General features: G+C 41.8%; 1 protein-coding gene across 1 annotated transcript in view; it reads right to left on the bottom strand.

The window, feature by feature from the left end:
• Window positions 1–527: 527 nt before the first annotated feature.
• EPS8L1 (EPS8 signaling adaptor L1) overlaps window positions 528–24,615 on the bottom strand; it is a 47,946-nt gene continuing 23,858 nt past the window's right edge. Inside the window, exons 8-21 of the mRNA XM_072976731.2 lie at window positions 24,507–24,604; window positions 23,438–23,490; window positions 20,776–20,902; window positions 20,034–20,122; window positions 19,860–19,934; window positions 18,679–18,827; window positions 18,101–18,242; window positions 16,681–16,709; window positions 7,611–7,707; window positions 6,588–6,752; window positions 4,937–5,024; window positions 4,061–4,232; window positions 2,523–2,655; window positions 528–2,026 (exon numbers count right to left, since the gene is read on the bottom strand). Coding sequence (XP_072832832.2) covers window positions 1,952–2,026; window positions 2,523–2,655; window positions 4,061–4,232; window positions 4,937–5,024; window positions 6,588–6,752; window positions 7,611–7,707; window positions 16,681–16,709; window positions 18,101–18,242; window positions 18,679–18,827; window positions 19,860–19,934; window positions 20,034–20,122; window positions 20,776–20,902; window positions 23,438–23,490; window positions 24,507–24,604 — 1,492 coding nt within the window. The 3' untranslated portion in view covers window positions 528–1,951. The remainder of the gene's footprint in view (window positions 2,027–2,522; window positions 2,656–4,060; window positions 4,233–4,936; window positions 5,025–6,587; window positions 6,753–7,610; window positions 7,708–16,680; window positions 16,710–18,100; window positions 18,243–18,678; window positions 18,828–19,859; window positions 19,935–20,033; window positions 20,123–20,775; window positions 20,903–23,437; window positions 23,491–24,506; window positions 24,605–24,615) is intronic.

The raw sequence follows: 24,615 nt of genomic DNA on the forward strand, positions 1-24,615 counted from the left end.
TCTTGAGAGCAGCTGAATTAGTTCTGTTCATAGAGTTCTATAAAACATACACCCAGAGATGGAAAGGCCAAAGCAATTAAAATCTGGCAATGTTTGTAAGTATGCAACAAAGACAGGAAGATAAAAATAGGACATCAATCTTGGTTTGTTTCAGAGGTTGCCATGCCATCTGGTGCCCAAAAGTGGTATCACTGAACAGTCTCACCTGTGCCATGTGGTGAATATGCAGCCTTTTAGGTTTTGAGGGTCATAGAATCACAGAATAATAGAGTTGGAAAGGGCTTACAAGGCCGTTGAGTCCAACCCCCCCGCTCAGTGCAGGGATCCCAATCAAAGTAGATCTGACAGAAAGCTGTCCAATTTTCTCTAGAACACTCCCCATTGTAACTGGTTCCATTTATTCCAACAGTTAGGAGGTTTGTTGTTGTGGGTTTTTCGGGCTCTTTGGCCGTGTTCTGAAGGTTGTTCTTCCTGACGTTTTGCCAGTCTCTGTGGCCGGCATCTTCAGAGGACTGGACAGAGTTCCTACTCCAGTCCTCTGAAGATGCCGGCCACAGAGACTGGTGAAACGTCAGGAAGAACAATCTTCAGAACACGGCCAAAGAGCCCGAAAAACCCACAACAACCATTAGATCCCGGCCGTGAAAGCCTTCAAGAATACAGTTAGGAGGTTTTTCCTGATATTCAACCAAAATGTGGCTTCCCGTAAGTTGAGACCATTTTTACATGTTTTGTACTCTGGAATGATCAAAAAGAGATCCTGCCTCTCCTCTGCATGACAGATCTTTCAAGTAAAATACAAATGTAAGAATAGGTGACACCTTAATAGACCACTAAAAAACCATCATACAATATGCGAGCTTTCATGGATCGAACACTATTTCATCAGGCTTGTATCAGTGTCAAAAACTTTAAAAGTCCACAAAAGTTCATGGCATGATGGATTTAAAGTGTTTAAAAAGTGCTATTATATTTTGCCCTCCGTCTTCTTTTCTCAAGGCTAAACACACCCAATTTTTCAATCTTTCCTCATAGGGCTTGGTTTCCAGTCCCTGAATAGTCAAGGAGCTGTGGTACCACAACGTACCAGGTTGGCCACATATTCCCTACCACTTTTGTGCTGAGCACAAGGTATAAAGCTGTCAGTTGGTAGCCTGATGTTGTGAGTGTTGTTCTGCGGGTCCCGTGTCACTTCTGCAGGAGGAAACGTTATTCCTGAGATACAGTACTTTATCTTTGCACCCAGCTCTTCCTTCACAATACTCTAGTAAGGACTGCTGGAGACATTTGAAATTTGCATTACTTGCAAGCTGTAAATTCAGCCAGAGGACATAGATTCAGAAATTGAACTACAACCCCTATGATACAGTGCAATATACATATGAGCAAAAATGATTGCTTTAAGATAGATTTATGGCTACAGAATTCAGAATGCAATGCAGCTGAAGATCCAAGGGCATATATAGCAATATGCGGATTCAGATCTAACTCAATAATTGAATATTGACGATAATACAAAATGTTGGATTTCATGTTTTCTTCCATGTGAGAGACCTATGGGCAATTCCAATAAAGGCGAACATTTCTCACTAAAGAATGAAAATAAGTGCACTACAAATACTCATCCTTGTAAAGGGACAGAAGGGTGCCACATGTCCATTCTCCTTTTGATGCAGGTGGGAATGAAGGCATCTTAGAGTTAAATGGGAAATGTGGGGAATTAAAGATGCAACACAAAGAGGGACATTTCTTTAGAAGATATTAGACGTGAAAAATATCTACTTAACATCTATTCAAACAAACATTCCTGTACAAATTGGATTTGGGTGAGTGCAGGGAGGAGGCGAGGCTGCATTTGATGATGACGATGACCACGACAAGCCTATAATCCTGCAGTTCAACATTTCTTCAGCAGAGGGCATTCCCATATCAGAACTTGAAGAATGCTCCTCTATCCATTCAAACCTTCCAGTTTCTTTTTTTGTTTCTCCATCACAGCTTCTAGCTCTGATATCTTCCCAGCATCCTGGAATAGAATAATAAATATTAACTATTGTCTTGATGTCAAGAATTCCACACTCACCCAATTGCCTTTTTGTTATCTCTCAAATAATTCTAATGTTTTAGGAAAATCAGAATTATTGCAGTCTGGCTTGATCCCAACTAGCCTTCCCAGCCTCACCGAATCGTTGTTCTAGCCCTCTAGACTTCCAAGGGAAGTTGGGAGTCTTGGCTTTTATCAATAATAATCATGTGCCATCAAATCAATGCTGACTTATGGCAAACCTTTTCATGGTTTTCAACGTAGAGAGTATTCAGAAGTGGTTTACCATTCCCTTCTTCTGGGGTTGCCCTGGGAGTGTACAGCTTGCCCAAAGACACATGGGCTCGCTCTACTCACAGGAAGAGAATCCAAATCCCAACTTCTGGCTCCACAGGCAGATACCTGAACCGCTGAACTATTTTAATAAACATCACCAATTTCCCATTTCTTAAGAGAGAGTTCTGTTCTTTTCCTGTACCTCCAGAAGCGCTTTCTGGACAGTGACCTGGCTATAGACTCGAACTCCTTCCTCAGGGCTGACAGCTTTAAACTCACTCTTCTTCAGGGAAAAGAGCTGAGCTCCACTTAGAATTCCAAAGGCTTGCACAGTCCTGCAGGGAATTTAAAACAACAACAACAGGTAGATTGATAGGTCATAGGAAGAAAGAGGATTTCTGAGATTTACCCTCATAAAACTTTAAATGTGGAACAGATATGAAACTGATTTATACAAAACAAAGTACAGTGGTGCCTTGCAAGACAATGTTAATTCATTCCATGAAAAACGTCGCCTTGTGAAAACATTGTCTTGCGAAACGTAGTTCCCCATTGGAATGCACTGAAATCTATTTAATACATTCCAATGGGGGAAAATCGTCATCTTGTGAAAATCATCCATAGAAAACATCGTCTTGCGAAGCGTCACAGCGATCGCAAAAACCAATTGTCTTGCGGATTAATCATCCTGCGAGGCAATTGTCTTGTGAGGCACCACTGTATATAGATCTAATTTGCACTGATCTGTAGACAGGGGATTCAATATACATGCAAATAGCATGACTTTACTAACTTTGAAAATAAATCACTGCCATCATCACACTTTCCTCCGCCTCCATTTTTAAAACATTTTGGGACCTTATTTCCTGAAACCTTACACAGATTTTTGTGTCTTTTGGGGGGTCCTGATAAAGGTATTATGTTTACAATATGGAAGCAGAAAACCTGAAACAACATTTAGAATCTATGATAGGGAAACAACAACCAATCAGATAGTCTGGCATCTCAAGGACTCCAAACACTGATGTTGGCCAATGAAGGAGTAGGAAGCCACTTCTACAGCTCAAAATTGTAGAGCTTGGGCACTATTGCCTGCTTTCTCTAGCACGGAGTGTTTATTGGTCAACTAGATAACTTAATCAAGATGGGTTTGCTGCCCCATGTTTCAAATTTAGTTAGCCTTAATCCAGAATCTAGAACTCACAGCTAAATATGGGCCGATGGCAAAATACTACAACCTCTAGTTGTTTGGGAAAGCCACAACTCTTTTATATGTTGGCCAATCAAACAGTTTCTCATAAAATGTCTGATGCTTGCTGGCTGGGAAAACTGGGTAAGATGATTGACTGGTGTTCCACATGAATCCTAAAACATTAATGCCAGCCAGGAAAGCCAAGAAACTGGCTTGGTAGATGATGTTGTGCTGTCATGTCACTTCCAATTTATGGTGATAGTGACAGAATTTCAGAGGTCTGTGAGATGTTCAAGGAGTGTTTACCATTGTTACCCTCCAGTGAGTTTCCATGGCCAAGCAAGAATTTGAACTCAGACCTCCAGCTTCCTAGTCCGACCTCTTATCCACTATTCTACACTAGCTCCCGCTTTAGCAGAAAGATATCAAGGAAAATATGCTGGGACTTATTGCTAACACAGAAATCATCTTAAAGGGCCACAAAGGTCAACATCTGGTAGAATATACCAGATGGGCGGGATATAAATTGAATAAACAAACAAACTCACAATGGGCTGAACCCTTTGGCTTCTAGCCAGGCCCGGACTTGAGCGGAATCCGAATCATATTCCAAAGGCACATTGGTGTCTGGAGTACGCTGGATGTGAAGATTTTTGCCCCGACTCGCCGTTCCATTAGCCAGCCTCAGAGCAAGCTCCTCATTGACAGTGTTGAAGCGCTCTGTTGAGGGAGGAAGCAATGTTATGTATGACAATAATTGCTTGATCCTTGGGAGCATTTTCACAGACAGGCAGACAAGTCACCCTTAATGTCTAATAGAGCAGTCTCAAATGGCTAGTTCTGTAGTTTAAAACTTCAGCCATATTACTCCCAGAGAATACTGTAATACACTATAATGAGGACTTCGACAGCTTAGAAATGCTATTTTGGCACCACTGCTCCCACAATTCCCCCAAAATACATTTTTCAAGCTCTACTTTGAAATACTGAAAATGACTGTCTTGTAATGATGCCTTGGATTCTTTTTAAGGAGGTAATGTAAAGGGTAAAGGCTATTTTTAAGGAGAAAAGCAAGGTAAAAATAATTTTTAAAAATGAAGTAAATAAATACTGCTGCGCTGCTAAGTAGGATTTGACAATTTAAAATATGGGACGTAGAGAGCTCTGTTCTAGAGGCAGGAGACACAAGCCTTTTCTAGTAGCAGCGTGATCAGCTCACTGATTTTTCCCCATTGATCTTTCTCCAATCCAATATCTTTGCGTTTGGACCCTTACCACAGCTACAAGATTCAACAGGCCAAACAATGACATCATCTGCTGTGTGCTGAGGTCTGTTCCAGATCGTGGGACCAGTTTCCAGACTAAAGCTTGCAGTGACACTCCTTTCAATGGCTCTGCAACCTTGTAGAGGAAAAGGGACTTACCTCGGTCACTCAGGTCCTCCGTGCTAGCCCAGTGTCTGCCATTTGCAGGCAGACCTTTGACCTTTGGTGGTGGCTGGGGTGGTGTTTTCTAAGGAGAGGTGGAAGGAAGCAGAGTTAACAGTTTGGCCTTGGGAATAGCCCATCTCCTTGTAGGGTAAGTCACAAGAAGTGTGTTACCCTACTGTGTCTGCATGGACTTCCCGTCATCCTCTAGGCTGGCTGGATTTTGACATGGAAGGGGAAAAACCTTACAAAATTTTAGGCCTGATCCTTTTGACAAGTGACACTAAAACTCTCTACAACCACCTTAGGATCCCCCACCGTGAAAGCATTTGAGAATACATTGACACTGAAATTGATTTTGATTTTGCTTCTTACATTTCCATCACTTGTAAGTCTGAATTCAAAAACTGCTTCAGTGGGAGTGGATATTTGATTTTAAATCCATTTCTTTCCCCCTTCTATCTTTCTGAGCTGCCTCAGACTAGAAAAGGGAAAGCTTCTAGAACTGACATCCTCTGATAAGAATCAGATAAGAATCTGAATCTGATAAGTAAAATCATGTAAATGGTGGTGGCAAATTGCCACTAATTAATGCATTGTCAACCCTTTCCTGGTTGCATGCCTGCTGTGTTATTTGGTCCATAGCCAGGAATACAAGCTGCAACTTTTTAATTAGTGGCAAGTCACCAACACAGTTTATGTAATTCCATTTATTGATGTAAGTCCCTAACAGGATTCTGGCCATTGATCTTGCATTATGAAAACATAAGATTTGTTTTCCTGCGATTACACCAAAGAATTCATCTGGCCCAGCAACAGTCAAGAGTTTTTGAGAAGCTAATAAACAGAGTATGGAGGCAACAGCCACCTCTTTTTGTCTATCTCCAACACCTGGTCATCAAAGTCACAAGTGGGTCTGCAACAAAATGTTGAAGCACAAAATGCCTGTCTACTGCCCAAGCTGTTCAGCTATGTCCTCTTCCACAATGCTCCCTTTACATTGTTCTATTCACTCAGGTTTCTTTCTGTCACCTCAATCAACATCCTACAACCCCTGAGCACCTTCAGTCCTCACTGGGCGTTGGGGGGATTCCTACCCACGTAGGACTCATCTCTCCATCAGAATTGGTTGGTGCGTTCCCCCCACTTACAAACCTCACTTTGCTCATACCAACCTTTTTGCAGTTGGGTGGTGCCATTTTGGTGACATAAGCCACGGCACTTTTGCCTAAACACAAAAGCACTATAATAATACTACGTGTCAGTAAAACAGCCGTTGATAGCTCTGTGATTTAGCCTACTGCCCTCATTTAACTTTATCTGCATGTATGGTTATTTGATTTCATTAGCTAACCCCAAATTCTAATGATACGAATATGTTTAAACAGGAAAATGTCCCCCCCCCCCCATCATTTGCAAGTTTAAAAAATTGCCCTATTGCTAAATATAACTGATTTTAGAGTACTTCCTTTGTCAGTTGTTTTAGGCTGCTTTCATTGCTATTCTTGTCATATTACATAATGAAAATTTTCATGTTAAACATCTTTGGAAACGTCATCGGAAAAACAGTATTTTTAAAAAAGGAAGCAAGAAAGCAGGCAAGCAATAAAATAAAATAAAAAGATTTCTTCACTGGTGTTCCACTCACTTTGTTAATCACAGGACTGATTCCATTGATCTGGTCATTTCTTTTGTGGTTCTGAGTACTCAAATTCTCTTCAGTCTGAAATGGGCTAAGAATATTATAGGGGACATAGCCCACTTGACCATAACGGTTTTGAACTTTCCACCATTTCTTGCTGTCATCCAAAACCTACCGGCAAAGAAAAAGGAAAATGCCCACTGAAAAGCAGAAACAAAATTCCCCCAAGTTTTCATGTGCGTGAATTTATAGCCTTTTAGAACCGTCAAGAGAAGCTCTGTTTCAGCTTAATATATTATTCTACAACTGTTCACAAGCCCACAATGTCTTTAAAAAGGTAAAGGTTCCCCTTGACATTTAGTCCAGTCGTGTCCGATTCTAGGGTGCGGTGCTCATCCCTGTTTCCAAGCCATAGAGCCAGCGTTTGTCCGAAGACAGTTTCCGTGTTCACATGGCCAGCACGACTAGACACGGAACGCCGTTACCTTCCTACTGAGGTGGTACCTATTTATCTACTTGCATTTACATGCTTTTGAACTGCTAGGTTGGCGAGAGCTGGGACAAGCGATGGGAGCTCACTCTGTCGCGTGGATTCGATCTTACGACTGCTGGTCTTCTGACCCTGCAGCACAGAGTCTTCTGCGGTTTTAACTCGCAGCGCCACCATGTCCCTAACACAATGTCTTTAGTAACAATGTCTTTAGTAGACTTCTAACTCATGCATATTTCTTTGATTATTTTGGACTCGTCCGTGGCCTATGGGGGAAGGAAAATATTGGGACTTATAATTTACAAACACTGCCCTGCTTGTTTCTCAGGGAAGATTCTGACTCAGCACTGTTAAGCAGGCAATTAATTGTGTGCCCTAATTCCTTCACCATGATTGGAAAGGTACTTTTATTAACTACAATTCCCAGAAGCTAATAGCTATACTGGCTGAGCATTTTTAGGAATTGTCGTTCCCAAAGGCCTACAGTTCCAAACTCTCTGGTAACATCTAGTCAAGTTTCTTTGAGGACTTCATCTCACCTCCAAAATGTCTGCTTGAAGCACTGATAGTTCATTGCTGTTTCTGGCTGTGAAGTCATGGGTACAGATGGCTAGTTTGCTGTCAGGATGCTTGTCTCTGTCCAAAGAGAGAGGGAAGAAAAGGCGCATTGCATTATAGGCGGAGCAACATGATTTCTAGGTTTCTTAGAACATCAGTGAAGGCTAAGAGCCATAGAAATGGTCATTCATCAAGCTATGTCCTCTCAACATCTTGCTACATTTAACTTTCACTTTTGCCCTTTACTGTTCCCAAAATGAGATTTATTCTGGAAATGCATACTCATAATCTTTATATAGTACTATAATCATTCATTTTAATACATTACTTAATATCATTATTTTAATACAGGGCTGCAATGTTTAGTTGGTTAATCAAATAGATAAATCCAATAAAACATTACTGATCAACAAAGAAGGGGTCTCTGCATATATTAATTTTTTAAATACTGTATTCATTTTATACATAACTTCTTATAAAAACTACAGTTGGCAAATGCCATCTAAAAAGCATTCCTTTTTTTATGATATAAAAAGGGGCTCTGCTTTTTAAAGATGCTGTTTCTGCCACACATATATGTGCAGTCCAAAATGTGTTTTTTCTAAAACAATTGGATCTCCTGTTTGCCAGTTTATGCAGCTTTAATCAATTAATCAACTAGAACAGTGGTTCTTAACGTGGGCGATAATGCCCCCCAGGGGGCGATTTCATTTTTTCAGGGGGGCGGTAGAACGAAAAGGGGCGGTGTGGGGGCGCTGGAGCAGAAGGGGGGCGGTAGGGGGGCGCTGGAGCAAGCCAAACCTGTGAAGATGGCTGCAGCCTTTTTACAGTGTGCATGAATATATATTTTCCTCCAATCTTAATTTAGTTTCAGAGTTTTTGTCTTGAAATTTCTAGTTCCTGCATTGCAGTTTGTTTTTATGCCCTTTTAATATTTCTTTTTGTGTCTTAAAATTCGCTTGCAACTAAATAATTAAATGTTACTTTTGGGGGGTATTTCATTTTCTTGGAATTGAATTTTGTTTTCAGGGGTCATTGGATTTAAGTGTCTTAAATAAATAAATAAATAAATAAATAAATAAATAAATAAATAAATAAATAAATAAATAAATAATAAGAAAGATATCATCACCACGGAGGAGGGGGCGATGATAACTTCCTCAATGGCTCAAGGGGGCATTTCTTTCAAAAAGGTTAAGAACCACTGAACTAGAACACATACAATTACAGTAATCAACTAGCACTACTTCCACGTTAGCATTCCTTTGCTTTTCCAAAATTGGTTGGAAGCAAAATTTAATTTTTTTTAAAAAAAAGTGAAATAGTGCTATTTCACACACACACACAAAAAGAAAGGGTAGAAATGAGTAATAGAAGCCCTCACTTTTGCTTGTGGAACAGTAACTGACCAATTCATCAATAATGTCCTAGGTCTGCTAAATAGATAGCAATGAGAGGCAGAACTGAATTCTATTTAAAAGCACTGTGGCCTTGATCAGCCTCAACAGGGTTTGCCCTGCCTGTTTTTGATTTGCTGGAACTCTGAGTATATTATACAGTACATGAAACCACTGTGACAAATTAAGTTTGGAGGAGGAAAGCCCTGGAGGACAGGAAAAAAAACAACGGACAAATTCCAGATTAAGTAGGAAAGCAACATACAGTAATATGCTTTTAATTGGGTGATAGCCCTCATTGAATCACTACAGTACATTGTTAGTTAATTAGTCATTGAGGGCTAGTCAGGCTGCAAGTACTTGCTCAAGAACTTTTGTTTCAGGATACACTAGTTTGGTTAGGTTACTCTGTTAGTATAATAGGGAAAGGAAAAAAAGATAGAATCGTGTCTAATAATGAATGTTAGCTTTTGTTCCGTTAGCACCTCAGACTTCCTTCAATATCTCATAGAAACACCTAAACAAAGCCTTGACAATATGCCAGGTTACTAAAATTAATATCTTTTTAAACCAGTGAACAAAAGGTTAGACAATTTATCAAACGCAAATGCTTAGCCATCAACAGCCCTAGTTTGCGTTCCTTTTACCAAATAAAGGATACAGCAAGGGCTACCTTCAGAGAATACTGCGAACCTGCCTGCTTCTTAACACTGACAGTGGATAATGCAGGTTGTTAAATGAGTACAGTGGTGCCTCGCAAGACGATGTTAATTCGTTCTGCAAAAATCGCTGTTAAGCAAAAACATTGTCTTGCAAAACACATTTTGCCATTGAAATGCATTGAAAACCTGATAAAGAGAAAATTGCCATAGGAAACATTGTTAAGCAAAACGCGGTTCCCAAGCGAAGACAGCCATCTAACGAAACAGAGACCATTAAAAGACTCGTATAGCAAAGCAAGACCAGGTTGTCAAAAACACCGTAAAGCGAAAAACAGGGACATAAAATTTAACCGTCTTGCGAGGCAAGGTCCCTAACATCATAAAGCAAAAATCGCCCATAGGAAACATTGTTAAACAAAGTGCAAGATCGCTCCAAAAACCTCATCGTAAAGCGAATTCATCGTCATGCGAAGCAATCGTCTTGCGAGGCATCACTGTACACACATTCTGAGGAGAAACAATGCGATACTGAAGGAAGGGCCAGATAGTGGCCAGGAATTGACAGTATACCAGACCACACCAAAGATAACTTTCATGTCCCTCGAAAGCTCCTGCTGCTCTAGTTTGCATTTCTCCTCACAGCTGGACTTTATGAAATCCCCAGACGGGATGCAGATTTTGCCAAAGAGTTCAGAGAAAGACAAGAGATGGAGAAGAAAAGAAATTAGAGCTGTTCATCTTCCACACCCCACGAAATCCTACCTTAGCTGGCTGCCTAGTGTTCCCCTCTCGGCTCTCTTCTGGGCGCCATCTTTCTTTAAACCGCTGTCCTCTTGTTTTCTTCCTGTTATGTCTCCTTTCTGTGCCCATCACCAGAGCATCTAACCTGCACCCTCCCGCTATTTGCTTTCTGCAACAGCTACACTGGTGCCTGCATCCCATTCCACCTGGGTCCCTTGCCAAGAATTTAATCTTCCTGCTCTAACCCACCAGATCTCTTTGTTTTAATCCCAGTAAAACCAAGAACCCCATTGCCTGGTTCCTTGCCTACATTATATAGCTCCCCTTTCTTTCACCTTAGCTCCCAAATGCTACTGCTCTCATTTGTTCCCATGGTCTGGGTTAGAAAACCTAGGCCTCCTGATTCTCTCTTCCCATGGTTTATTTATTGGTGGGGTCTGACTGTTTTTGTTTAGTTAGCTCCCTGCCTGTAACTCCTTGTGAAAAGTTCAGCTTGCCTTCTTGCACAGCTCACTTGACATGTTACTGTGTTCTTTCAGTCACTTTGCTATTCCGTATTAAGAACTCGCTGTGCGCTGTTCCACTTAACACAACGTAATCACAGCCTCTTACGCTTGTGTGCTGTTCTTTCCAGCTGTGTTCACATGAACATAAATGAAAAGAGGTGATCTTGAAAGGCCTGTGATGGGAAGGGCCAAAAGTACCTCACCTGTTCAGTGAAGTTATGTGGGCACGTCCTAGAGCACTTCGCCTCTGCTTCTGAAAGGGTATGAATCCATATTCTCTGCGCTATCTCTAATGCATTCTGGAAGAGGAGATTGGCCCTTACGGCTATAATATTTAGTTCATCTTAAAACAGAAGCCTTCGCTTTTGGCTTCTCTTTATTTTAACTGCTCAGTGAAGGAACTGAGAAGCATGTAGTAACAGCTGAAGGCGTACTTGGTGGAGAGATGGGTCGCCTCCAGTCATGTAATTAATCCCAGTTTTACTAATAGTAAATCCTAGAAAAACTTCAAAGCATTGATGAGGGAGAATAGTTGTGGAGCTGTCATACCATTGGCTCCGGTGCCCAATGAGCAAGTCACCCAGCCTTACACGAGCCTCTATAAAACCGGTATCGTTCTTGAAAAGCTTGGCTCCATGTTACATTTTGAGGTATGCCCTAACGCATGAGAAATTTGCCTGCTGAGCATTCCGAAGGCTTCCCCACTGACAGGCAGAGAAAACTTGAAAGGATAGGATAAGAGTAGTGCAATGGTAAAGAAAAAGCTGCTAGCTGTCTCTGCTCTTCTAAAGCTGCCAATTTTTCCTAGAGGGGAAATTGCAGAGAAAATTAGAGATGTTCACTGTGAATAGCAGAGAAGAGAAAAGAGAGATCTGCTCGCTCTCACTCTCGCTCCCTGTAAGATTGTAGAATTTCCTCATGTGGCAAATAGAATGTGTTGCAAGATTCTAATCTCAAATTTTGTATGGTTTTATGAAAGTACAGTGTCCAGGGTCTTTTGGGGAACACCATAGTACTGGATATACTTGGCACAGATATAGTTTTGCCCATTTACTGAAAGTTTTCCAGGCACAGAGAGCCATGATTGATTGATTGATTGATTGATTGATTGATTGGTTGGTTGGTTGGTTGGTTGGTTGGTTGGTTGGTTGGTTGGTTGGTTGGTGGGTGGGTGGGTTGGTGGGTGGGTTGGTGGGTTGGTGGGTTGGTGGGTTGGTGGGTTGGGTTGGGTTGGGTTGGGTTGGTTTGGTTGGTTTGGTTGGTTTGGTTGGTTGGTTGGTTGGTTGGATTTTTACCCCGCCCCTGTAGACCATGTCTACTCAGCCCGGCTAATGATCCTGACCCTTTATGGGAATATGTGACTTCTCTGTGTAAATACCACATATAAAATACTTGAGGAAATCTTCCCTAAGTAATAATAATAATAAAAAATAGGGAAGTCACTAGCCTACATTATTTCATTGACAGATTGGGACATCACTCTGCTTTGTCTTCCTCATCCACATAGTCTTGCCTCAAATCCAGAATATCTAGTTCAGCTAGGGGAAAAAGGCATCTGGTTTAATTCATTTTAAGAACAATGAAAGAATCCAGTCCCTCCCTGACAGAGTATCTGTCAGTGGTCAGTATTTCCTTGTTTCAGAGTTTCACATTTCTGTGTTTCCACATGCATCTATGGGAAAGTGACTTTTTACGTATTCTATTCAAGATATTTGCTGTTGGCACATTTTTTTTTGTTGGATTACTTATTCAAAATCATTGAGTATGTCACTGTGGGCGCATCTATACTGTTGTTGTTGTTTAGTCATTTAGTTATGTCCAAATCTTCGTGACACCATGAACCAGAGCACACCAGGGCCTCCTGTCTTCCACTGCCTCCTGAAGTGGGTCAAACTGATGTTCAGTAACACTGGCCAACCATCTCATCCTCTGTTGTCCCCTTCTCCTCTTGCCTTCACACTTTCCCAACATCAAGGTCTTTTCCAGGGAGTCTTCTTTTCTCGTGAGATGGCCAAAGTATTGGAGCCTCAGCTTCAGGATCTGTCCTTCCAGTGAACACTCAGGGTTCATTTCCTTTAAAATGGATAGGTTTGTTCTCCTTGCAGTCCAGGGGACTCTCAAGAGCCTCCTCCAGCACAACAATTCAAAAGCATAAATTCTTTGGCAGTCAGCCTTCTTTATGGTCCAACTCTCACTTCCATTCATCACTATTGGAAAAACCAGAGCTTTGATTATGCGGATCTTTGTCGGCAAGGTGAGGTCTCTGCTTTTTAAGGTGCTGTCTAGGATTGTCATTGCTTTCCTCCCAAGAAGCAGGCATCTTTTAATTTCGTGGCTGCTGTCCCCATCTGCAGTGATCATGGAGCCCAAGAAAGTAAAATCTGTCACTGCCTCCATATCTTCCCCTTCTATTTGCCAGGAGGTGATGGGACCAGCGGCCATGATCTTAGTTTTTTTTGATGTTGACCTTCAGACCATTTTTTACACTCTCCTCTTTCACCCTCATTACAAGGTTCTTTAATTCCTCCTCACTTTCTGCCATCAGAGTGAAATCATCTGCATATCTGAGGTTGTTGATATTTCTTCTGGCAATCTTAATTCCGGTTTGGGATTCATCCTGCCCAGCCTTTCACATGATGTATTCTGCATATAAGTTAAATAAGCAGGGGTACTATATACAGCCTTGTCATACTCCTTTCCCAATTTTGAACCAATCAGTTGTTCCATATCCAGTTCTAACTGTTGCTTCCTGTCCCACATATAGATTTCTCAGGAGATAGATAAGGTGGTCAGGCAGTCCCATTTCTTTAAGGACTTGCCATAGTTTGTTGTGGTCCACACAGTCAAAGGCTTTTGCGTAGTCAATGAAGCACAAGTAGATGTTTTTCTGGAACTCTCTAGCTTTCTCCATAATCCAGCACATCTATACTAAATCTATACTATATAATTTCCTTCCTCTAGAATGCTGTGAAGCAAACGATAAATTAGGGATCACTAACAATTCTCACTCCCCTCATCAAACTACTTTTTTTAGTAAAGGTAAAGGTTCCCCTTGACATTTTAGTCAGTCGTGTTCGACTCTAGAGGGCGGTGCTCATCCCTGTTTCCAAGCCGTAGAGCCAGTGTTTGTCTGAAGACAGTTTCCATTGTCACATGGCCAGTGTGACTTAGACCCAGAACGCTGTTTACCTTCCCACCGAGGTGGTACTTATTTATCTACTTGCATTTACATGCTTTTGAACTGCTAGGTTGGCAAGGAGCTGGGACAAAGTGGGTTCGATCTTATGACTGCTGGTCTTCTGACCCTGCAACACACAAAGGCTTCTGCGGTTTAGCCCGCAGTGCCACCACGTCCCAGTTTTTTTAGTATTATTTAGCATATACCATAATTGTTAAAATAGGGTTTGCAGTGTAAATCTACCCACTCATCTTGTCTGCCATCCCAGGATGATTGTAAGGACAAACCCACTGAATTAAAGAGTGCTACAGAATAGATTAAATGCACAATATTTGGTTTGAGATTAAGAGGCTAGATTATTTCCTTTCTGTCTGCAGTAGCTTTTTAAAATTCTGGACAAGGATTAATCCTCATGGGGCATTATGGACCATGGATTTACAGAAGCATGGGAATATGGAGGAATGTCAACAACTTCCAGAAGCTATGTCAGAGTCCATACATCCATAGATCTGAATACTGTATATTCTTCAATGACTTCTTAATATATGTACTATTTTAAAATAGTAGTTTCCCCCAGAACTGAGGACTAAGAACATTATTCTTAAAAATAGATGAAACATGAAAGTTCTGATTTGGAATTGTATAGCAACTGTGAATTTCCACCTTCAGAGGTTCTCATCGTTTGATGTGATGATGAGTAAGGGATTACCTAGCACAAAAGCTTGTGGGTTTGGATTCCAAGTAATATTGTTAATGTCTTTGTTCCGTAGCAAAAGGCTGGTGTTGAGATTTTGATATGAAAATGTATTAAATGTTAAATGTAAAATGGCTGATTTTACCTGAGACACTGTACTGATTGTATTCAGGTGTGGGTATCAAGGATTAAGACTTAATGTTGTACAGCTGTGTACATGATGAAACATTGTGTAACAGAAAATGAAGTAATGTATTTTCTGATTGGTCACAGAACTGTACATAAGTCATGTGTATAAAATGAACGTCTTTATCTGCTGTAAGTCAGATCACTTTTTCCTATGCTGTGTGGTGCTTCATGTCATGTTATACTGCCAGAGGAATGTCCATTCTCCATGTATATATGTAAATAGACTAATTTGTTGGTTTTACTCTCTCAGTGTCATAGTGTCGTCAAGTATCTCTGCTAACCAATATCTCCTTACTCTGCTGATGTTACGAGAATACACGTTATAATCAAAATTCTCAACACTACTCTAAGCACCCCTTTTCTCCCTCACACCAGGACCCCACCCCTGTTTCTTTAGCAAACCACCACCCTTCCCCAGCTTGCCCCTGGCATCCCACCACCTCACTCTTTAACACTTATCACTGACCTCACCACCGGACCCAGCTGTTCTCAGAGCAAAAAGACAGAGAGAAAACAGGAAAAAATTCAAAGGGGGGGGGGGAAGCAATGCAGAGTTGATGTGAGTTTCCCATTAACAAATGACCCCATGGTTGACCCCTGCCCAAGGAAGGCCCTTCCCCATCCCACTCAATACTTTTCAGTATAGCCCAATATTTTTCATAAACAAAGTTGGCCCAACCTCATCCCCTCCTCCAAAATTCTCATTAGGAGCCCTGCAATATTAGGACCTCCTATAATCAGAATCTTTGCCCGGCCCCTGTGGTGGGTCAAGTACTGTGAATGTTTCATGCACAACATGGCTCCAATGCTATCAGCCACTGCCTGGATTGAGGATCCTATGTCAATGCTAGCTGAGCATTACTAAGCAACAGCCTCTGTGGTGGCTTAGCAGGAGGAATTGCCTTCTGCTGGAGCTGATGGTCCAGTGGCTCCAAATCCCTCCACCTGCTATGCCAGAAGCTGGAGTGGAATGGCTTCCATCTTTTAAAGAGGAGAGGCCACCACTTGGTAGGGCAGGAGTTTTGCATATGAAGAAAGTCCCAACTTTAACCACTGCTTTCTTCTCCTAAAAGGTTTTCATACAGCAGGGTTGAATTGGGAGGGATGCTGCCATTTGCAAAATAAACAACACTGAGCCAGAAAAGATCAGTGGTTCAGTTCAATATAAATTGCATTTTATATCTCCATAAACCCCTTCCTGCAATATTGGGATTCTTGCACCTTTTACAGGTATTTTCTATTGTAAAACAGTTATTTTAAAGGTGTTTTTCCCCCTCTCTCTTCAAGGGGCCCAGAAAGTGTACACATGTATTTTTTTTAGGTAGATAAGTGTGGGAGAGGCCTGGACTTGAGCCAGTAAAGGCAGCAGCCCTGTATGAACAGCTGATGTTCTCTGACCCCTAGTGCTGTGAGGCAGGAAAGGGATAGCACCTGTCAGATTCTGAAATCTGTGAAAAATATTTCTATTACTTTAAAAAAAAAGGGGGGGAGCAACTTCGCAAGCCTCTGACTTTGCCAATGCTTTCTCATCTCTCAAGTCCACTCCCCACCTCTCCTTTCTCACTGTCTCTCAGACCCTAACTTCCAAAATTCTTTTCCACCTTCTCTTCATCTCCCGAGACACCCCACATCCAATACATCCCCAAATGCCAATCAATAGTATGAAATCTAGAGAGAGACTTACCCATTGGCTGCAATGGTGGCAGCTGATTGCTGTTAAAAATTAAAAAAAAATGGGAAGGGAAGGAAATGAGAAATAATTAATGATCAATACCCTACAGATAACTTAGTTTAATATTGCATTCAAGGCTGTGTGCTTCCCACTTCTCACCCGCAACTAATTAGCAGTAGGTCATATTGGTCAAAGTCACAAACAGCCTCTAGATCAGAGTTGGGCACCTCCAGATGTTGTTGGATGGTAACTCCCATAACTCATCTCCACTGTCTATTCTGCCTAGGGCTGATGGGAGTTGTAGTCCAACAACATCTTGACAAATTGCTCACTCCAGTCCTAGATGTACTCTAGCACTGGCTTACTAACCAGAGTGAACACTGAGATCAATTTTGATGTACTGTCAAGGATGTCAAATGTTGATTAGTGAACCCAGATTCACATCCTGAAACTTCCCTGGAAATTTTAGCCAAATCTAATTTATATATGGACTTTGTTACCAGAAGCTATGAAGTAGACCAGTATCTAGTAGTATTGTTCTAGTAGTATTAGACACATTTAGGGCAAAGTCTCTATTAGTGGTATGACAGCAAACTAGTTATTGGGTTTGGGGTTTTCGTCTTTCCTACTTTGGGAGTTTCCTAGAAGCATCTAATTAGGTACAGCATGATGGGTTAAGTGAACCTCTGCTCGCACTCAACATAGAAAGCTGTTACATACTCAAAAGTCATTTGAAGTAGGTCAGGGCATAAGTGGAAGAGAGACTTTTGGATGCCATTTGAGCTCTAGGTAGGTAGGTAGGTAGGTAGGTAGGTAGGTAGGTAGGTAGGTAGGTAGGTAGGTAGGTAGGTAGGTAGGTATTTGCTGCCTTTCGCCCTATAAGCGAGCCTTTGAAGAAGGGCTGAAACACAAATGTGATGGCTGATAAACGCACACACACACACACAGAGAGAGAGAGAGAGAGAGAGTTTGCCCATATTTGATGGATACCACTATAATGGTTAGATACTCCTACAACTGCTCTGGTGCCATTCTATGAATCCTAGGATTTCTAGTTTGGGGAGATATTTATTATTTTTCCTGAGAAAGGCCCAGTAAGTAAAGATCAAACTTTTGCGAGGAGCAGAACCTGCCAAATCCAACAGCTTGTTCATACTTTTTCATACAATTGATTTCACTACATTCTTATTACTTATTATTGCCAAATAAAAAAAAACAAAAACAAGGGAACAAATGGACTGAAGCCAGTGTTTGAGGAATCAAACAGCACCGTCTTAGTTGAAAGTACACCAAGAGTTTCTTTAAGTAAGCCATGCTATTTGTTGCAGGGGAAAAAGAACCAAAGAATAATGGAAATTTTGCCATAGGTCCATTTGCCTTCAGTGGAGGTTTGCATCTGTTTGCCCTGCCTATGCTCCCCATCAACCCTCACCTGGGCACGGCGTTCCTCATGCCGGTGTTGTAACTCCACAGGATCTTCCCAAGGTTGCCCAGAAACGTCCAGGCGGAGGGGCTCCCAGCGACTCCGGAAAGTAGGGGTGTAGGGGGCTGCATAATCCCTGGGGAAGTCCAATCTGGGTGGCCAAGGAAGGGCAAGTAATAGAGGGAGCCGAGACACAAATGGGAGAAAAGAATGACATTGCAATAATTAGATGAAATTATAGGATCCTTCTGTCACATACTGCAATTGCAGAGTTCACCTGCATGTTTCTGAGTAAAGTTTCTAAACCACCTGATTAATTTACATCAAGCAGATCAATGCTGAGCCATTAGGAGGAGGTTTAATTTGCCAAAAGCATGACAAAGATCTTAGAATTCAAATTAAAATATCCTTTTTTAAAATTGATGCTGTGAGCCACTTTTGGCACAGTGACCTATTCAGTACTTCGCTCTTAGGATCAGATCACCAAGCTTGCAAGGAGTTTGTTTTAAAGACTATCCTATTACTATAGAGGGATAAAAATGAGAAAAAAGCCAAGATAATAGCCCAAGACCCTTCCTTCTCCCTACCTTGGCCTGATCCAGTTGTCACCCAGTGAATGCCACAGCTCAGCCTCCTGTTCCCCTAAGCAGCCTCGCATCAGTGTCACTGCCTCCAAAGTCAGCATGGGATTGCGCACCTCAGAAGCAAACTCTGGTCCCCCGGAAGACTCCACAATCTGAAATGGGATTAACAAATTCAAACCCAGAACACTTGGTTCTCCAAGCAACTTGCATTTCCTCACATCTCTTAGAATCATTTGATAGAGAGAGAAGAGCCACATGGTACCAGATTTTAATGGATAATACTACATGGTTCTACAACTCAAGGAATCATATCATTAAATGCTCCTTGAGAAGAAGACCTCTCCTTGCATATAGTGATCTAGCCTGCCAAGAAAAAGTCTGCCAGGCCAGCCTTCCCATTGACACACTAGTTTTCTGGGTGCGAGAAATCGGAACCCCCCCACCTGGTATGCTTCTATCCACATCTGCCATCTAAATGACACAACTCAGGAGACACTATAGTCTGTCACTTTGCTGCTTGTTTAAATACTCAGTTCTTGTTTGCCTTACACTTGTCTGAAGAAGATAGATCAGTTCTAGATCAGCAGCTTCCATCTTGAATGGTTACACCAAACTGGATTGTCAAACTGAGGCGCCTGCACTGGTGCATCAGATCTACAGTGGCTGCCTCCAATCTTGTGATGAGTCCAGCTTAGCAAGTCACACTGAGACATTACAGTATATAGATCAGGAGTTGCCAATATGGTTGTCTTGATAAGGCTCTGTTGGGAGGTCCCTTTACTACCCTTATGGTGTTTTAGCCTTTGACTGTTGGTCCAGTTGTACTTTGGCCATGCCAGCTGACCTCTGGGCATGCAACTGTCAATTATCTGCTGTCAGATTTCCTGCTGACTTCCTTTGGCCTTTGTCAGGGCTGCAATGGGGATATTGGGTATCCTGCAAATTAGATTTTTTCCAATATCTGTTTTACTTGGATGTCGAGACAGAAGGGTACCCAGTATGGTGCAGTGGATAGAGAAATCCCTACTTGGTCATGGAAAATCACTCCTTAACTATCTCACCTATCTTGAAAATCCTCTTAGGTTTCCTATAAATTGGATGTGACTTATGGCATCACATGCCACAACTCGAACAGCTGCCCGGGAACCCCCACTTCTACAGTGTACCTTCAACGCACCACTTACCATCTTCAGTGGATTGAAGAGGAAATGTATCAGCTCTTCTGAGGTCGGATTTGTGATGTTAGACTTCAGCCTTGCCTGGATGGTGGGTCAAAAAAAAAAAATAGAACTCAGTTGTTAGCATGAGACAAGCAGATGTCTGCTTTTTTGTGTGGGGGAAGTGCACTCGACACCTACCAGAAGGCTGAAGGAATATTTGATCTTAGCCAAAGTGTCTTCAAACTCCTCCTGGCTAGGAGGTCGAGCTCGAATAGTCAGGAGTCCCTCTGAAAAAGAAAACAATAGTGAAATGGGCTATTCCTGCAAGCTGCTGAAGAGATCCTGCCTCACAGTCCAGAATCTGTTCCGGATTGTAGATGACCTATTTGTGCTAGCTGCAACGGTGGCAATTTTCCATGCAGGTGCAAGAGCTGCTTGTGACTATTCAGGCCGGTCCTCATACGATACCCTGTCTTTAGAGGATATTTGTATGAGAAACGAAGTGAAAGCTGTAAGAGGATTTGCTGGAATCCCACTTCTCAGACTGGAATCCATTTAGGATTCTGAAGGCTTTGGTGCTGGGTTCCAGTGGCATCGATGTTTCAACTCACAGCACAAGTGGGGGGGGGGGGAATGAAACAAAAAGACCTCTCACAGTTCTTTAGCAATCCTGGCCATTTTATTAAGCTATACCAGTATACATATAAGGCCGTGTGAATCTGAAAAATTATTATGCCTGGAAATCTTTCAAAGCCATAATGGAACCTTCTAGAAGATTCTGGTAAATTCTAGAATTGATCTGAGGGTAGAACTAGAACTTGATGCCAGATTGTGATTGAGGAAGAATTCACGCCTAGTTGTTAGACCTGTACCCTAGATGGGTATATCTCTGTTTCTCAGTTGTATAGCCTCCTGGAGTAGGCCTGTACCCAGTTCTCACCTCCTGGTTGTCGGAGGCGCCCTCTTGCGGAGCGCTTGCGGTGAGCCAGCACACGGAAAGCTTCAGCACATTTCTGCAGCTTCCCTACAAAGGCTTCTATATCATCAAAAACATGGTTCAACAGTTCCTGTCACATTCAGACACAGAGAGAGAAAGAGATAAGATTCAGATTATCCAGTATATCAGGATCATGCCCATGTGACAACCATTCAGCGAGACTTAACATTATAGTCCTTATATATCTACTCTGAAGTAAACACTGTGGCATTCATTTCTTGGTAAATGTGTCTAGGACTGCAGTCACAATGTGTGGAGCAAGAGTTTATAGACACCGTATATATTTATGCACGATACTTATGTGCAGCTGATTTATCATTATGGGAAATGGTGATTTATCATCTGTATAGGCTCAGTGTATTATAATTATGTATTTATTCTCATTTGTTCTCGCCTCACCACTCCAAATAGAATAAACAAGGAAAAGAAATAAAATAACGTTGTAAAAAGGCCCTTGATCTAGTGTTGTCCAAAAGCCCTCACTGCTACCTAAAACACATGCCAGGACAGGGGGCAGTAGGGAGCAAGAAGGATGTAATTAGGCACATTTCCACTTTTCTTGATCAACCCTTTGAGTGGACAAAACCTGCCATCCATTCTCTGAATGAGAAGACAAAGGTCAGAAGCAGACATTAGTCATAGTCCACTAATGAAACAAATCAACATTGTTGAGAGGTGACTGAGGGTGTGACTACATTGACAAATAACGTCAGAAATCCTCCAGGATTGGGATGGTATGATTTGCATTATTTTCCGTGATGTCACTACATGAAATAAAAATCAATGTGTATCAGCCCAGAGTCCCTCAGCCAAATCTGTACTTTTTCCTGTGCTGTTGGGGCTTCTACTTTTTTGGAACTTAATGCCTTCACATCAGTTCAAATGGTGTGATCGATTGCTTGAGCCAATATGAAAGGGTTTGCAACCATTTATTTATTTATTTATTTATTTATTTATTTATTTATTTATTTATTTATTTATTTATTTATTTATTTATTTATTTATTTATTTATTTATTTATTTATTTATTTATATCCCGCCTATCTAGCCAACTCAGGGCCACACTAGGCTGCTAAAATCATCAAATAATTAAAATATACATATATAAAACAGCAAATAATAAAAACTTAGAAAGATAGAAACCAAATAGAGAGGAAAAGAAAAGGAGAATCAGGGATTGTCTGGAGGAAAGGCCTGCCAAAACAGCCATGTCTTTAACTGCTTCTTAAAGATACCCAGTGAGGGAGCCCCGCCAATCCCAGGAGGTAGATTGTTCCAGAGGCGAGGAGCCACTCCCGAGAAGGCCCGATTTCTTGTCTTCTCCTTCTGGACATCCCTCGGCGTTAGGCTCCTCAGCCTCACCTCCTGGCTCGCTCGAGTGACACGGGTAGAACTTGGTGGGAGTAGGCGTTCCGCCAGATATCGAGGCCCTAAACCGTTTAGGGCTTGGTACGTAAGCGTCAACACTTTGAAGTCGATGTGGAATCGGATGGGCAGCCAATGCAATGCGGCCAGAGTGGGCGAGATATGTTGGAATTTTCTCACTCCACTGAGTAATCTGGCCACCGCATTCTGCACCACCTGTAGTTTCTGCAGCAGCCTCAAAGGAAGCTCCACGTAGAGCGCGTTACAGTGGAAGTTAAAGCCATTGTAGTTAAAGCCATTCTGGACAGCTCAAACTGCAGTGAGATTGGGAAGGTAGTGGGGAAACTGCTGTTGGAATCCTCTCTGCCCCACACCTAATGCTTGGGTCTGCTTTCCTCTTCTTTTTGCTTCCCATTTTGCTTGCTTGCTTGCTTGCTTGCTTGCTTGCTTGCTTGCTTGTCTGTCTGTCTGTCTGTTCCTTCCATCCATCTATCCCTCCATCCATCTATTGCTGGGTCAGCTGAGAGACCAAAGGGAGAAAAAGGGAGCTCCACTCTAACTGCCTCCTGCAAATCTGGACAGCCAGAGGAGCACAGAGCTACCTTGAGAAACTAGAAACAAAACTGAAGTGAAAACTTTCTACTTTCTCTCTGCCAATCCTTTCTTTTTTTTTCTCTTTGGTCACCTATCTGGCCTAACATTCATACAGAAAGTCCTTAAAAGGAATGCACGAAGGAAGGAGCAGACCCAAGTAGCAGGAGTGGGAAGGAAAGGATTCAGATAGTTAACAAGCTGCAAACAAGGCTGATTTCCTCCCTCTCTTTGCTGACTCCTATGTTCAGCTGAAGCAAATTAACGCAGGAAAACTAGACTACCCAGCTGTGAATTCCCAGCAGATCCACTGGCATTTACATGTCAAGAATGAATGTGAAATTTATTTTTGGAGTTGGGCTTTTTGAAAATATATCCAGATATGCCAAGGAACAACCAATGGGTTCTGTGCCTTGAATTGCTGTCAACAGGTAGAAAAACAACAGGTATAACTCATCCCATACCAGCATTGGCTCCTTGCAGTTTTTGATGGCACAGATGGTATGTCAGGAACAAAATGGTAGCCGTCCCCATTCAGCATGTACAAATGTGATATGGACAAATGCCCCTTGGCAATAACTTCGACCTTGAATAAACCTAACCTGATTTTAAAGCCATTTGATTTGTCATTCCCCACCAGTTAACTCACCACATCTTGCTCAACGTGGATGAAAGTCAAGTCAGGTTTGCCTGCCAAGATGTCTGCAAATAAAAAAGATCATGAGTTTAGTGCATTGTTAACCATACTATAACCCAGAAATTATATCTGCCCCTAAAAACCCCATGGCAGGAAATGATGATGTAGTCATGGTTTCTTTTTTTCCTCTTCCCCTTATCCCACCCCTCGATCTCTGCTTTGGCCTCATATATATATGAGCCATGGATGGTTTTTATTTCCCCTCATTGGAAAAGAGGAAGAAGGAAGAAGAGTTGAATAAGAAGACCTATGTTTGCAGAGATGTTAAGAGACTACAGGCAAAATCCCCAGATTTTTTTAAGTTTTTATTCTTTTTGCAACTTAAATAGAAAATGGAGTAAGGTTTCTTGCATTCTTCTCCATGAGGGGGACGAGATGCAGAGAGATGCAATGTTCCACATGCTTTTTTTCCCTTCAAGAGTACAGTGGGGTCTCGACTTACGAACTTAATCCATATTGGAAGGCAGTTCTCAGGTCGAAAAGTTCTGAAATCGAATCTGCATTTCCCATAGGAATGCATTGAAAACCATTTAATCCGTATCTGCTCTTTTCGTCCATAGAAACTAATGGGAAGCTGCTATTCCGCCTTCTGCCACTAGAGGGAGATAATTTTTTCTTTTTTCCTTTTAACTTAAGATGACTTAGCTTTAAAAAAGGGGGGGAAAAGAGTTCGTAACTCGAATCTAAGTTCGTAAGTCGAGTCCATATATTCCTATGAGAGCGGTTCGTAAGTCGAAACGTTCGTATGTCGAGCCGTTCGTAAGTCGAGACCCCACTGTACGTCTTTCACAATTCCATTAACCCCTGAAGCTAGTCAAGCTTCCATGATCATACAGAGTTGCTTTAAACTGAGTTAGATCAATTGTTTGTTCGTTCATTCATTTTATTATCCGGAGATGCCAAAAGTCTGGCACCTACAGTACATAGGGATTTTCTGCTACACCAGTCCCCAAAGGCACTCCTGCCTAAGGGATGTATTGCAGCAGGCCTGGACTGAAAATCATGGTCCCTAGAATCTCACCCTTATTTGTTTGTGCTGGTACGATGATCTTTGTCCTGGAAGGTACCTTTTTAGGAAGCTGCCGGGATGTGTCCTGAGCTTTTTCTGTCTGGTTAGCTCTGTAGAGGTG

This window comes from Pogona vitticeps, chromosome 6 (assembly GCF_051106095.1).
Source record: "Pogona vitticeps strain Pit_001003342236 chromosome 6, PviZW2.1, whole genome shotgun sequence".
NCBI classification, from domain to species: Eukaryota; Metazoa; Chordata; class Lepidosauria; order Squamata; family Agamidae; genus Pogona; species Pogona vitticeps.